This window comes from Hyperolius riggenbachi, chromosome 8 (genome assembly GCF_040937935.1).
Source record: "Hyperolius riggenbachi isolate aHypRig1 chromosome 8, aHypRig1.pri, whole genome shotgun sequence".
Lineage (NCBI taxonomy): Eukaryota > Metazoa > Chordata > Amphibia > Anura > Hyperoliidae > Hyperolius > Hyperolius riggenbachi.
In genome coordinates, this window is record NC_090653.1 from 252,343,851 (window position 1) to 252,358,013 (window position 14,163).

The 14,163-nt window shown below is 44.0% G+C and overlaps 1 protein-coding gene across 2 annotated transcripts in view; it reads right to left on the reverse strand.

Annotated features, from left to right (window-relative positions):
• Nucleotides 1-14,163, reverse strand: part of LOC137527751 (caM kinase-like vesicle-associated protein) — a 200,425-nt gene that overhangs the window by 25,643 nt on the left and 160,619 nt on the right. For both annotated transcript variants that reach the window (XM_068248623.1, XM_068248622.1), the window contains exons 5-6: nucleotides 3,597-3,735; nucleotides 462-582 (exon numbers count right to left, since the gene is read on the reverse strand). In XM_068248623.1, coding sequence (XP_068104724.1) covers nucleotides 462-582; nucleotides 3,597-3,735 — 260 coding nt within the window. The remainder of the gene's footprint in view (nucleotides 1-461; nucleotides 583-3,596; nucleotides 3,736-14,163) is intronic.

A 14,163-nucleotide genomic window follows, 5' to 3' on the forward strand; every position in this document is an offset into this window, starting at 1 on the left:
TTTTGGTAAAGAACAACTGAAGTGAGAGGAACGTGGAGGCTGCCATAGCGTCTTTCTGGACGTTAATAAGTCAATGGAGAAGCAGAGAGAGCAGTTAGAGGTGGATTTATATACTGTATAAAGGCTGAGTTATAGGTGGGAGTATAGCTGAGAACCTTGTATTTGATTCTGGGCTGAGTTATAAGCCTAAGTGGCCACACACCATACAATGTTGATTGTACATATTTTCCAAATCTATGTAATATAAGGGCCAACAGGTAGAAAATACTCTGAAAGGATGGTTTGGCTAATCCCTTATATTACACGAAAGTGATAAGATTGAACAACCAAGATTGTATGGTGTGTGGTAAGCCAAAGAGGAGCAGAGGATGAGGAGTAGTGAAATTATGATGTGAAACAAGCATCCTACACACATAAAATAAGATTAAAAGCAACTTACATCCATAATAACAGCTACTTACCCAAGTATTCAGGAGTCCCACAGGGCTCTGTAATTTCCCCGCTCTCAAAACACGACAGGTAGAAATCCCGAAGGACCACTTTGGAGTGATTGTTCTGATTGTAATACATCAAGTTCTCCAGCTGGGGGAGTGAGATATACACCGACAAGGCACATGAGATCATTACATCACGGCTCATTGGAGTATTCTGATTGGTTGCTATGGGTTCTACTCAATAAGCCTGCGCACCAGTGGACGTATAACGTCACCTTGCTGTAATTTTCCATTGACATGTAATTGTCTTTCTAACTTGTGTCTACAGAACAACCAGATCGCTCACGGTGACCCAGAACCACAAGTATAGTGTAAAGGGGCTCAAAGTGTCCAAAAAGCCACATTATTAACATTAAGATAGACAATGATATAGATTGTCCTTCTTAAAGGATACCCGAGATGACATGTGACATGATGAGATAGACATGGGCATGTACAGTGCCTAGCACACAAATAACTAGGCTGTGTTCCTTTTTTTCTTTATCTGCTTGAAAGAGCTAAATATCAGGTATGTAAGTGTCTGACTCAGTCCTGACTCAGACAGGAAGTGACTACAGTGTGACCCTCACTGATAAGAAATTCCAACTATAAAACACTTTCCTAGCAGAAAATGGCTTCTGAAAGCAGGAAAGAGATTAAAAGGGTCAATAGTTCATACATTTTACCTGGCATACTTCAATGAACGTGTCATTGAGCAAAAACGATAAAAAACAGTTAAAACATAAAAAGTAGATTTAAACATAAAATAAAACTGTGGAATATCTTAAAAAGTCATTTTTAGGAGAAGGAAGATAGATCCAATTGTTTATTTCATTAGTTCATTTTCGCCTCTGGTGTCCTTTAAATTAGAATGGGCCGCTGGGCATACAGTCAAACAGGTACCACCATAGGGGTGTAGCCAGGGTGCATGGGGTCCCCTATCCCCCCCCCCCCCCAGAAAACTTTGTAGGGCCCTATAAGCCAATTCTAACGTGAAAAACCACATGTGGAAAAAAAATGTTCCGATTTTCGCAGGTGCTAAAGGAAACCTGAGACAAATTAAATCTCAGGATTTATACTTACCTGGTGCTTCCCCCCTTGAGGCTGTTCGGTTCCGCATCGTCTCCCTGGTCTAGAAACTGGTACCCCACTGGATAGTTCGGTACACTGTCAGGGTAGGAACACACTAGGCAGAATCTCATATGCGTTTTTCACTATGTGCTATGGAAACAGCTGATGAGATTCTACCTAGTGTGTTCCTACCCTCAGAATGTGCCTGGTGACTCCAGCGTGGGGACCAGAGTGCATTGGGAGACGGCGTGGGATGGGAGCGACCACAAGTGGCATGTCAGCATGCTTGTGCAGAAGCAGTTGGCCTGGCTACAGGGCGTATCCCAGGAAAATGACTGCGGTGATGACACATAGGCTTCGAGTGCCTGGAGGAAGCCCCAGGTAAGAACATTTGCTATTATTTTATTCACCCCATGTATCCTTTAACTCATGGTTTTTGTCTCCTTATTTGACTTAACTCAAGATTTTTCTCTCTCATTATTTGTTTATCTCGTGCCTTATCCTTACAGTTCAGGTAAAAAATACATAAGCTTTGTGAATCAACCCCATTCGCCTTTATTCAATTCACTTTTTCTGTTAAAGTGAACCTCCGGACTAAAAATCTACTCATCAGAACTGAAAAGGCTTGGTGTTTCTTTAACAGTTTCACAGCAACAAAATTTTGTTTTTCTTACCAAAGCATCATTTTTAGCTGCATTTTTAGCTAAGCTCCACCCATCAAAGAAAACTGCCCAGGCTTTTTTTCCCTGATGCTGTGCAAACCATGATGGGATTTCCTATGTTGTTATTCACGTTGCCTAGCAACTGGGAGGGGTGATCAGCACACAGGACAGTTGGAACTGTGTCTCATGCTCCCTGTCACCTCCTTTCAACCAAAAAGATGGCTGCCCTCATGAAATCAAACATTTGCCTGTTCTTTTAAAACAGGGTGGTTAAGAGATGATATTGCCTGTCTATTTTAATTAACATAACTAATGTAACTTAATGGCAGTATGTTTGTTTAGGCTGAAGTTCCTCTTTCAGTTTTCACCGTCCTAGGAGATAATTTTTCTTCATCACCAAAAAGTAGGTGAAAAAAGTAGTGTCAACATTATTTTGAGTACTTTCTTGCTTGCTGGTGTCTAAAAGGGCATTTTATTGGTAAGGTGCGGGAAGATCACCTAGGAAAAAACTTAGAAGAAAAAGTAAATTGCATATGGGCGTTGTCTTTACCTCCAATTGACAGAAAGCCTTTAAATGGAACCTAAAATGAGAGGGATATGGAGGCTGCCATATTTATTTATATGTATTTTCTTTTAAACAATTTGAATAATTGCCTGGCTGTCCTGCTGATCCACTTTTAGCCATAGACTCTGTACAAGCATGCGGATCAGATAGTTCTGACTCAAGTGTGACTGGATTTGCTTGTTTCAGGCCAGTTTCACACTAAAAACCGGCGTTTCCGCCGCACCGCATCGCTCCGCCAGAAACTGGCCTTCAGGAAATACCGTGTTACTACACGCCGGTATTCTACATCTGGCATTAGGCCAAGCAGGAAGTGATGCACGCTTGTGGTCACTTCCTGCTTTGGGCTATACGGAAGTGCACCGAAGCGTATAGTAAAAAATTGGTAACTTTTTAAATATCCCTGCGTCGCTATAGACTACCATGACTTCCGGGCCAAAACAGATCGCCGCACCTCGACGCAGAAGCTGCACGGTAACGTCACTTCCAGCGAAAACGTCACTTCCATTGCATCGTGCCGTACCGCAGAAGTATGAAAGTCTCCATAGACTTTCATTGCCCGGTGGTGGGGTGCAGTAAAAATACCGCACCACGCTGCCCAAGTGTGAAAGGGCCCTCAGGTGTGTGATTAAAACACTACTCATGCCAAAGAGATCAGCAAGACAGCCAGGGAACTGGTATTATTTAAAAGGAAATAAATAGGGCAACCTCCATATGCCTTTCACTTCAGGTTCCCTTTAAGCGGACAGGGTCCTGTCTGTGCATCTGGCTGCCCTCTAGTGCCCGGGGGAAGAACTTCATCCTGTCTGTCATTTCCTCTCCGCTTACCTTCAGGTTCCTGTGGACGATGTGAAGGCTGTGCAGATACGCTACAGCCTCCAGAACCTGGCGGATCACATTACTGGCGTCCTTCTCGGAGTAATAGCCTTGCTCCAGGATCCAGTCAAAGACATCACCTCCCGTGGCTCTGAAAGACAGAGAGCGATATGCTGTGTCAATGGGGCATGGAGTGTGTCTGCTCGAATCACGTCTGGAGAGGCAGGACGAGCCCCCCAGCTGCAGCGCTCATCCAGGGATAGACAGCGAGAGAATCGAGCAAGTGGAGCAAGTTTCTGTAAACAGCCAGAGGAAATACGTGCATACAGACCCCTAGAAGAGTGTATCAATAGTGGGAGCTGAAGCCAGAAGCCCATCGCTCAGTGGCATAGCAATAGGGGGTGCAGAGATTATCGAAAAAGACGCAGAGAAATTTGGGAGCCCAGTAATGTTGATAGTAAAATATCTATAATTAATGTCAATATTTTACTATTCAAGGAACACTATCCATAAATCCTCTTTGTGCCCAATTAGAAGATATAGAAATACCCTGTAAAAACAACTTAACATAGCGCAATACTGCGTATAGTAAAAGCACCCAGTGATCACTCCAAATTTATTCTAAAAGCTGCATATATGGGGCCCCTGATGAGTCATTTGACGAAACGCGTAGGGCGGAGTTTGGAGTCACGTGGGACACACCAGGAAGTGTGAGGAACAGCGGGGACTAAGGCGTGCAGCGGGATCCGACCGCGGCGGTGCTCACGCAGACAGATAAGCGCTTGTTCACTTTTTTATCTGGTACGCAGCATATATGCAGCTTTTAGAATAAATTTGTTTACGGTTTTACACTATGGAGGTCCGGTCCGGTTTATTTTTAAGGATTACGCTGCCCAGGTGTTTTGGAGGGCTGATATGCAATATATACAAGAAGGGACACGGTGAGTGTGACCCACTAAGGGGGCTTAACACCCCTCAAGTATCAAGTGTTTCCTGGTGGAGGCCCCTTTACACCACCTTTGGAGTGATCACTGGGTGCTTTTACTATACGCAGTATTGCGCTATGTTAAGTTGTTTTTACAGGGTATTTCCATATCTTCCTAGTGGGCACAAAGAGGATTTATGGACTGTGATCGCTGCTCTTTTTGTGGATTAAAGTTGAAAGTGGAGAATATATGTGTTCCCCTATTTTGACTGACCAGTGAAATTAGGTTCACTTTTAAATTATTTACGGTAACTGTGTCGTGGTACGCAAGTTTTGGTACATTATCAATTACTGTGTTGTGGAGCGCAAGCCTTAACCCTTGGTTGTTCTTAAAGGAACACTATCGATTAACATATTCTTTTCAATTGAGCTAGGACTGGTTTGGGAAGAGCTGGTGTATATATTTCACTGCTTACATCTTTGTTTACTGTTATCAAAATACTTTCACACAAAACTGACGGCCAAGCTGAGCAGAGTGACGGGCCAGTAAATCATGAGGGGGGGGGGGGGGGGGGGGTCCCTCACACTACAACTGTTAACCCTGTGTGTGACTGCAGCTGCATGTCTCTCTGACTGAGCTGTTTACACGAGAGCAGAGGAAATGTTTCTTGTTTGTAATGGTGTGTGAAATCTGACACCACAGCTTCATATAACTCTGTAGTCTCACCCCATACATAGAACAGCACTTGCAGTGTAAAATTGAAGCACCCCTTCGACAATGAATTGTTCCAATACTGCTACAACCTACAGTATACACAACGAATTACAGCTTTAGCCTCTGATATTTAATGTGAAAAGTAGAACAATGTTTACACAGCTTCTTAGACATTATTTGTGCATTGTCATTTTAGAACACTTGGGTATTGATAGTGTACTTTCAAAGAGTAAAAATACAGATTAAATACAGATATTTTATATTTTACTATGGCTAAACCTAAGCCTACTTTCACACAGAACCCTCCCCCATGATGCCTAACACCCCTCCCCCACCACAAGGCCTAACCCCCCCCCCCCCCCACACACACACACACACACAAACTACCTTCCTAACGCCTAACCCTAAGGCACCGTTTACACTTAATCAGTTTTTAGTCATTTTTTTTTCTTCTCCATAGCAGTGCATTGTGAAAAAGATTTCAGTTAAATGCTTTAAAGAGGAACTCCAGTGAAAATAATGTAATAAAAAAAAGTGCTTCATTTTTACAATAATTATGTATAAATGATTTAGTCAGTGTTTGCCCATTGTAAAATCATTTAAATCCCTGATTTACATTCTGACATTTATTACATGGGGACATTTTTCCATATGCCTCCATGGCAGCATACATATGGGGTTAAGCCCCACCCCTACCAATTAACAGGACCTTAGCTATAAAAGAAAGTGACCCCTAGCGAGCAGCATTCTCATTTTTGTCCTCACCTCCGAACAGGTTCCTTAGTGTTTCAGCGCTATTTATTTTTATTTTACTCTTACCTCGCCGACATTCCTGCGGCGTTCCGGCCAGGTTCAGCCTCTCCTGGTCGCAGCCCTGTTGTCATGACTAAATGTCAAATTATTCAGGGACCTTATATCTGGGGTGATGGTGGGAGCTTGATCTAAATGATCTTTCCCCCCCTTTATGGCTGCTCTGCATGACTTAAATACGATTGCAGAGCACAGTGTGATCCTTCTCACCTTTTTTTCTTCCTGTCTGCAGTTGCACAGGTTAGTGGTGCATAGTTCAGCTTCTCCTGCTGGGTGTTTGGTGCTGCTGAGTGTTCAGTGTGATCCCTCTCACCTGTATCTCTTGCTCTGTCTGCTGACTGCTCAGGCTCCATTATGTGAGGCATAGTTCAGCCTCTCCTGCTGGGTATTCAGTGCTGCTGAGTGCTCAGTGTGATCCCTCTCACCTGTATCTCTTGCTCTGTCTGCTGACTGCTCAGGCTCCATTATGTGAGGCATAGTTCAGCCTCTCCTGCTGGGTATTCAGTGCTGCTGAGTGTTCAGTGTGATTCCACTCACCTGTCTCACAGTGAAAGACTCTGAAGCACATGGCTTAGAGTGCATTCCAGCTTGGAACGCACAGCCATCAGACCAGGAAGTGTTTGCAGTAACTGCTCTCCAATCCCTGCTCTGGACACAGCAGAGATCTCCTCACAGCTGAGCTCTCCTCACCTCCTCTCACAAGGCTGGATACACACAGGACTGTGCTGGCTGCAACACTACCTCCCTCTATGTCTGGCTTAAAGGTAAAGGCACTATTATTTGCTGTCCCTCTGATGTAATGCTTCTCAAGCTGCAGGAGGAGGTAAGTTATTCCAAGTATCTTGGTAGCACTATGTACTATATTTTATCATCTGCCATGCTCATTATAAACAGTTATATGAACAGTATTGTGTACTATGTGCAATATAAATGACATAGCATTCCTTGCATGAAAGTATTATCTGATTTCTTATTTTCTGCAACGTTTCATGTACCTCTTATCTTACTCATTTCATCTCTTGCGGTCCGTTGGACTGCATTCTGGATCACACTGTGCCAGAAACAGATAATTCTAAGGTCAATAGGTAAGAGTCATACAGGTAAGTGACCCCGCTTTTCTACAAAAAAGAGAGCACACCTTCCATAAATGGGCTGTACTTTTTTATATACAAGCCCAGGAAGAAGAGAACAATGGAGGGCAAGTTCCCACCACTGTTCTAGGACACTAGTTCTTTGTCATCATTTAAGATCCTGCTTTAGATCTTTATATCATCACTCAGGATCCTGCTCAAGGAGCAGGTAAATAACCTGCCTGGGAACTGGAGGATCAGGTCCCAGTTAAAGGCACCATAGCCCCTCAGATTGCTGGGTTTGTGGCGACAGAACCATGCCAGGGAAATCAGTAAAGTAGATCTGTTTCCACCAGATGGGAAAAGAGCCAGAGTTCCACCAGATGCACACATCCAAGATGATAAAGCAGGCTGTCCAGGAATCAGTGGACTACTATGAAGGCTCTTTGGTCCCCAAGCATCCTCCCAGCAAATCAATGAAGATACTGAATATCCTCAATCATCTATGGTTTAGCATGAATCCAATGAGAGTGAGCATACAGATATCTGGTTTCTATTTCTCCTTTATCCAAGCCATCTCTGAAGCCATTCACTGGCAAGAGGAAACCCTTCTCCAGGATAAGAAACGTCTGAAATAATTATCATTCTCCTTTCCTGTCTTGAAAGAGATCAAATAAAGATGAATGGGAAAAGGTAAGGAGAAAGTCCTTCCTGAAAAAGCAGACTTTCCAAACATCATCCTTTCTTCAAGAAAATTCTCCAGTCCTAGTGTTCACTTCCATGGTGGACATGTCAGTCATGTGTCTTGCATGCCATGTAAGGTTAAAAGTCTTGATTACTTTTTTAAGATGTCCTAGACCATAAACGTGATATAGATTTAACGATGGTGTATACGACGACTGGAGGGGCATGTAAACCAGCCCTGGCTCTATTTTCAGTTGCCACGGAAGTGGACAAGGATTCTGATTCTATCCTGGCAGCTTAGAGAACGTTCATATTGTCTCTAAGTTTATTAGGGAAGCGGCTATAGATTTTGTCCAGTCCACTTAATATGCCAGGCTTTTTGCCATGACAGTGAATTGGTCTGTTAAAAAAAAAAAAAAAAAAAAAAAAGCTAGTCTGCTGATCCCAGCTTCCAACAAAATGTGTTTAAAATTCTGTTTGATGGAAGAAATCTTTTTAGTAACAAGTTGGATCTGGCAACCAACAGTCACCAAGGCTGGTATTATACCAAAGGAGAGAAGACATTGAGGAAGGAAAGACCAGACCATAGGAATTGGCAAACCTAACATGCTAATCTCCATAAGCTCACAAAGCAGTCAGCGCAGAGTCCTATTGACAATTCTGAAGTCCAGATAGTAGCTGCAAGACTTCAGCAGTTCCATATTATCTGGACAAAAAACAATAAAGGACGAGTGGGCCACAGATACAGAGTGGTTCGGTTTTTCTTGGATGTGCAAGTTCACTCCACCACGTAGTCACTTTGTCTTTACAGAGACCTGCTCTTTTACATTCATGACTTATTGCAGAAAACGGCTGTTATGTTGGTTCCAGAAGAGGAGCGCTTTTAGGAAGTCTACTCTCCTCTCTTCATTGTAAAGAAGTCAGGTGATCTGCGTTCAGTACTGGATCTGAAATTCCTAAATCTTCATCTTTCTGAAAACATTCAAGATGGAGTTACAACAAATGACTTGGCAGATACGTTCATTATTTCAAACTTCTTTCCACCATGCAGTTGGTAACATTCTTCTCCAGTAACCATCCTCCTTCTCGACATTATCACAGCCATGACAACCTTTTTTGGTACTAGTGTGTCTGGTGGCTCAGTTGAGAAAGCAAAGTTAGGACTTTATCACTATTTAGACAATCTGTTGTTGCTAGCCTCAGATCCCAAGGCTCTACTGTGTTAGCAACAGATTCTTCTTCAAAGTCTGTCTTTGGCTGGTTAACAAACAAGGAGGAAAGCCACCTCACTCCTTCTGAGGACCTAATCTTTCCGTGAGCAAGATTCCAATCTATATCCAGTGCAGTAACCAGATGAGAAAATTGCTGCCAAAAGTTTGCGAGTGCTGATTATCATACTATATTCATTAATCAAGGTGTTGTATACACCTCCTGGGCACTTTGTCATCTACAATCCAGATGGTCAAATGGGTTCACTGGCACATCTGCCCATTCCAACTAGGGTTTCTCCATCAATGAAACCACCAGAGTTATTCTCAGACCATCCTTCTCACTCCCACGATGAGACTGTCTGCGGTGGTGGCTAAACACAAGCTCAACAACTATTAACCAATCGTTCACCCATAACTCGTAAACATGCAGGCATGGTTTGACATGTTTACAGGTCGTATTAGCTTAGGTAAAATAGTCAAAACAAAGCTGATTGATCCCTGCAAATATACTCAAACACAGGGTGGCTTATATGGTGCTTCAGACCTTCAGCCATCACTGGGATGAGACGTCAGTCTTTGATATCAGGTAGCAGAGGGACACAAGGAGTCTGTTCCTCATGTTAGAGGTCAGCAATATTATCTCCAGTGCAGAGAGCAATCTCTGCAGCATCATGGCAGTTTATCTCATAGGGCCTCAGAACTCTGCGGCAAATTTTCTCAATCAAGGGGACTGAGGCAATAGCTTGTGGCCGCTCAATAAAATATATCCAGAGTGATCTGTGACCATTGGGTAGGTGGACCTGATGGCAACCTACATCAACTAAATGCCAGCTCGAGGAGATTCGCCCCCACATTCAAGGGCTCAGGGTGCTCTGACAACACCTGAAATTTCTGAATAGTCTCTGTTTTTTTCCTCCAACTCCACTTATCTTCAAAATTCTGAGACTCCTCCTAGAACAAGTGGTACTCCTGAAGGTGGGTCCATTTTGGCCATGCCAGCCATGAGTCCCTCTAATTTGGAGCCTGAAGTTGGAACCTCCTATTCCTCTTCCAGTCAGACCAAACCCCCTGTCCCAGGACTCAATTTATCATCTGTCTCCTCAATCCCTTGATTTAATGGCTTAAGGATTGTGGGAGGAAGCTTAGAGACCTGGTAAACTCAGAATCATTGATAAACACACTGCTAAAAGCAGGGAAAACTACCACAAACTGGAAAATATTTTTTCTCAATTGCTCTGGTAAATAATTTAGACCCAATGGGTCCACCAGCACAACATATTCTTAGCTTCCTCCAGATTGGCCTATAAAAACAACTGGCTTGCACTCTCAAAGTGCAGATTTCTGCCATCTCTGCTTTGACGGATCACTGCTGGGTCTCTCACACTCTAATAGTTCAATTTATGAAGGCTGCCACCAAGAACAAGCATCCTAATTGCAACCTTTTCCAAAGTGGGAACTGCGCAGGTTCTCAGTTACCTAGCAAAACCTCTTTTTGACCCAGTGGAAGACTGCAGGAGATGAGACTTAACAACCTTAAGAACTATGCCTCTAGTCGCTATCTCTTTGGACAGAAGAGTTTCCGAGCTCCAGGATCTAGGGGCTCATTCTTGACATCCTACTTAGTAGTTTTGAGACCACTACAGCACTTCACTTCCGGGCTTCCCTTTAATCAGGATCGGACAGTGCCATCTTTTATGGATACAAATTCCTCTGATCTGCATGTTCTAGATGTTGCAAGAACACTTAGAGCCTATGTGAATGTAACAATGGAGCTTCAGGAAATCAGAACAGCTCTTCATAATTCCATCAGGTCTGAGAAAGAGCCAGCTAACATCAAACTCAAAAGATCTCTTCATGGCTCAAATGAATCAAGAAAGTCTTTTATTAAGGCTAGCCTATTATCAGGGTTTGTGACCTTGTCCCTCTGGGTGGCATCACAGTGCACTCTTCTCAGCTGTCCCCTGTGCCACTTTCGCTATCCGGGCAAAGATTCACCAGGCTGCCAACTGGTCCTCTGTCCATACTTTCATTGCCTATTTCAGAGTCAATCCAGCAGCCTCCGCTTCAGTTTAATTTAGAAAGAAAGTTATTTCTGAATCTGTTAAAGCCTTAATTTAAATTTTTGGTCAGCAAGTCTTGTCCCACCCTTACTTTTTTTCTGCTAGTTAAATCCCATATGTATGCTGCCATGGAGGCATATGGAAAACGGAAAATTGTATACTCACCTAACGGTAATTTTCCTTTCCATGTGCATCCATGGCAGCATAGGGATTTCCCTCCCTTTCCTTTTGTTGACTTTTTGCTGTTCTCCGGTTCGGCTAGTCAATGAGAATGCTGCTCGCTAGGGGTCACTTTCTTTTATAGCTAAGGTCCTGTTAATTGGTAGGGGTGGGGCTTAACCCCATATGTATGCTGCCATGGATGCACATGGAAAGGAAAATTACCGTTAGGTGAGTATACAATTTTCCGTTTTACAGTTGGCAGGTGATGTAGCTGCTGCATGCTTTTTTGGCAGTCGGAAACAGCTGTAAACAGCTATTTCCCACAATGCAGCAAGGTTCCCAGACAGCCAAGAGTATGTACTTTTCTTGTTTCTTGTGGGAGAGGTTTCACAATATCAGCCATACAGCGCCCCCTGATGGTCTGTTTGTGAAAAGGAATAGATTTCTCATGTAAAAGGGGGTATCAGCTACTGATTCGAATAAAGTTCAATTCTTGGTCGGAGTTTCTCTTTAAAGAGAACCTGAACTGAAAATAAAAAGTCAAAATAACCATACACAGGTCATACTTACCTCCCATGGAGTCTGGTTATCAATCTCTTTCTCCTCTCCTGCGTCCCATTTGTCCACTGTAATCAATGGAATTCTCTGTCCTCCATTTTGAAAATGGCCATTACCCCCAAACAGCTTGCTGGTCAGCACACTGTTAAACTGTAATATCACCCACTTGAGCCATGGGGAAACATTGACATTACATTACACATTCAGTTGTAACTGACAGCAGCTGATATATAACTGACAGCAATTGGTATATTTCAGTTCTGACAAAATCTTGTCAGAACTGGAAGGGATCACTGTAAGAAGAAAATGGGAACTGAGAGGAACTGATGGCAAGGTACTTAAGTAATATTCATTTGCAGCTACATCATGTGTTTATTTTAAATAATTTTACTCAGTTCAGGTTCCCTTTAAGTGTGAAAGGTGCCATAGGAAAACATGGGACTTACTTTGGAAATCAGTTGACCTTTCAGTTATAACTGAGAGCATTAAAGAAAATCTGTAATGAAAAAACGTCCCCTGGGGGGTACTCACCTCGGGTGGGGGAAGCTTCCGGATCCTATTGAGGCTTCCACCGTCCTTCTCGGTCCCACAGCGGTGGAGAAAATGCTCCCGGAGCGGCGGCGAGGTAAATAGATACCTCTTGGCTCCAGAGCAGGCGCAGTATTCGCTCTCTGCACGGAGATAGGCAAAAATAGCCGATCTCCGTCGGGCCGCTCTACTGCACTGGCACAAGTCTCCTGCGCAGTAGAGAGGACCCAACGGAGATCAGCTATTTTCACCTATCTCCGTGGGAGAAGCCGCAACAGCGCTCCCGCTGGAGCCAGAAAAGGTAAATATTGCACAGCCCAACAATTGTCGCCTGTGCGTTCCGTGGGCTGCAGCGAGACTGCCGCGGGACACAGGAGGACGGGGGAAGCCTGTATATGGTCCAGAGGCTTCCCCCTACTGAGGTGAGTACCCCCCAGGGGAACTTTTTTTTAGTACAGGTTTTCTTTAAGTGTAAACGGGGCCTAACTCTAACTCTCCAAATTACGGGTCAATGCCAACATTTCTATAGGTGCCTATGGTGGCGCCCAGACTTCTGGCGCTAGCGGCACTCACATTGCCTGTTTCGTGCGAGGGGGGAAAGGGTGGAAAATTATAATTACACCTCTGCTTGTACAGATACAATTACTTATCTCATACATTTATTTGCACTTCTGATTTGCTTTAAAGTGGACCTGAACTCTTGCACAGGACAGGAGGAGAACATGGAGAAATGCACCCTGTATGTATTAAAGGGGCCCATACACCTAACGATTTTCCCGCCAAAATACGGCCGTTTCGATCACAGGGATCGAAACGGCCGTGAAATCGCCATCCGAAATCCATCGTTCCCGTCGACTCCCGTCGATCCATCCGTGCGGAAGATTTTTCTCGGTCGCCGGCGGGTCGGGAGTGCGTCGATAGCGGCGTTCGAATGCCCGACGACCGACACAATACAGCGGAGCGGGTATACATTACCTGCTCCAGCCGGCGCGAGTCCCCTGGTCTTCTTCTCCGCTTCGGGCTCCAGACCGTTTCTTCTCCGCTTCGGGCTCCAGAGCTACACAGAACTTCCTGTCCCGGCAGGAAGTTTAAACAGTAGAGCGCCCTCTACTGTTTAAAGTTCCCCTGGACAGGAAGTTCAGTAGCCGGAGCGGAGAAGGAGACCAGGGGACTCGCGCCAGCTGGAGCAGGTAATGTATGGGGGGGGGGGGGGGTTTGGGGCGGCAGCAGCGGCAGCTCCACAGATTGTGATCGGTTTCAGGCTGAAATCGATTCACAATCTGTTTGCAGTAAAGGTAGCCATACGATCCCTCTCTGATCAGATTCGATCAGAGAGGGATCTATCTGTTGGTCGAATCTGATGGCAAATCGACCAGTGTATGGCCACCTTTAGAGAGTTTAGCCTGTCTAAAGCCACATCTACACGATACGATTCTTTGTGCGATTCAAATACGATTCTATTTACGATTCGATTAAATCCAACATGTCCGATCCAGATTCAATTTGATTCTATTCGATTTGCCATTGTTTTGCAACGGCAAATCAAATCGAATCGGGATCGGATATGTCGGATGTAATTGAATCGCACAAAGAATCGTATCGTGTAGATTGAGCTTTGTTCCTCCTCATCTGTGACTAATCACCTCTGTAATTTGATCTCTCAGCTGTGTCAGCTGATTGCTAATTTGTAAACACAGGATGTTAACCCTACGCCTGCCTTCCTGAAAGCAGGTTGTAGACACTGCAGATTTGTTGCAGGATTTCTGTAAGCTGTAACAAAGAAATGTTTTTTTCTTTAAAGGTTATTATGCTGTTGCTTATCTTTTAGAGCAGACAGGAAGTTCTGAGTTCAGGTC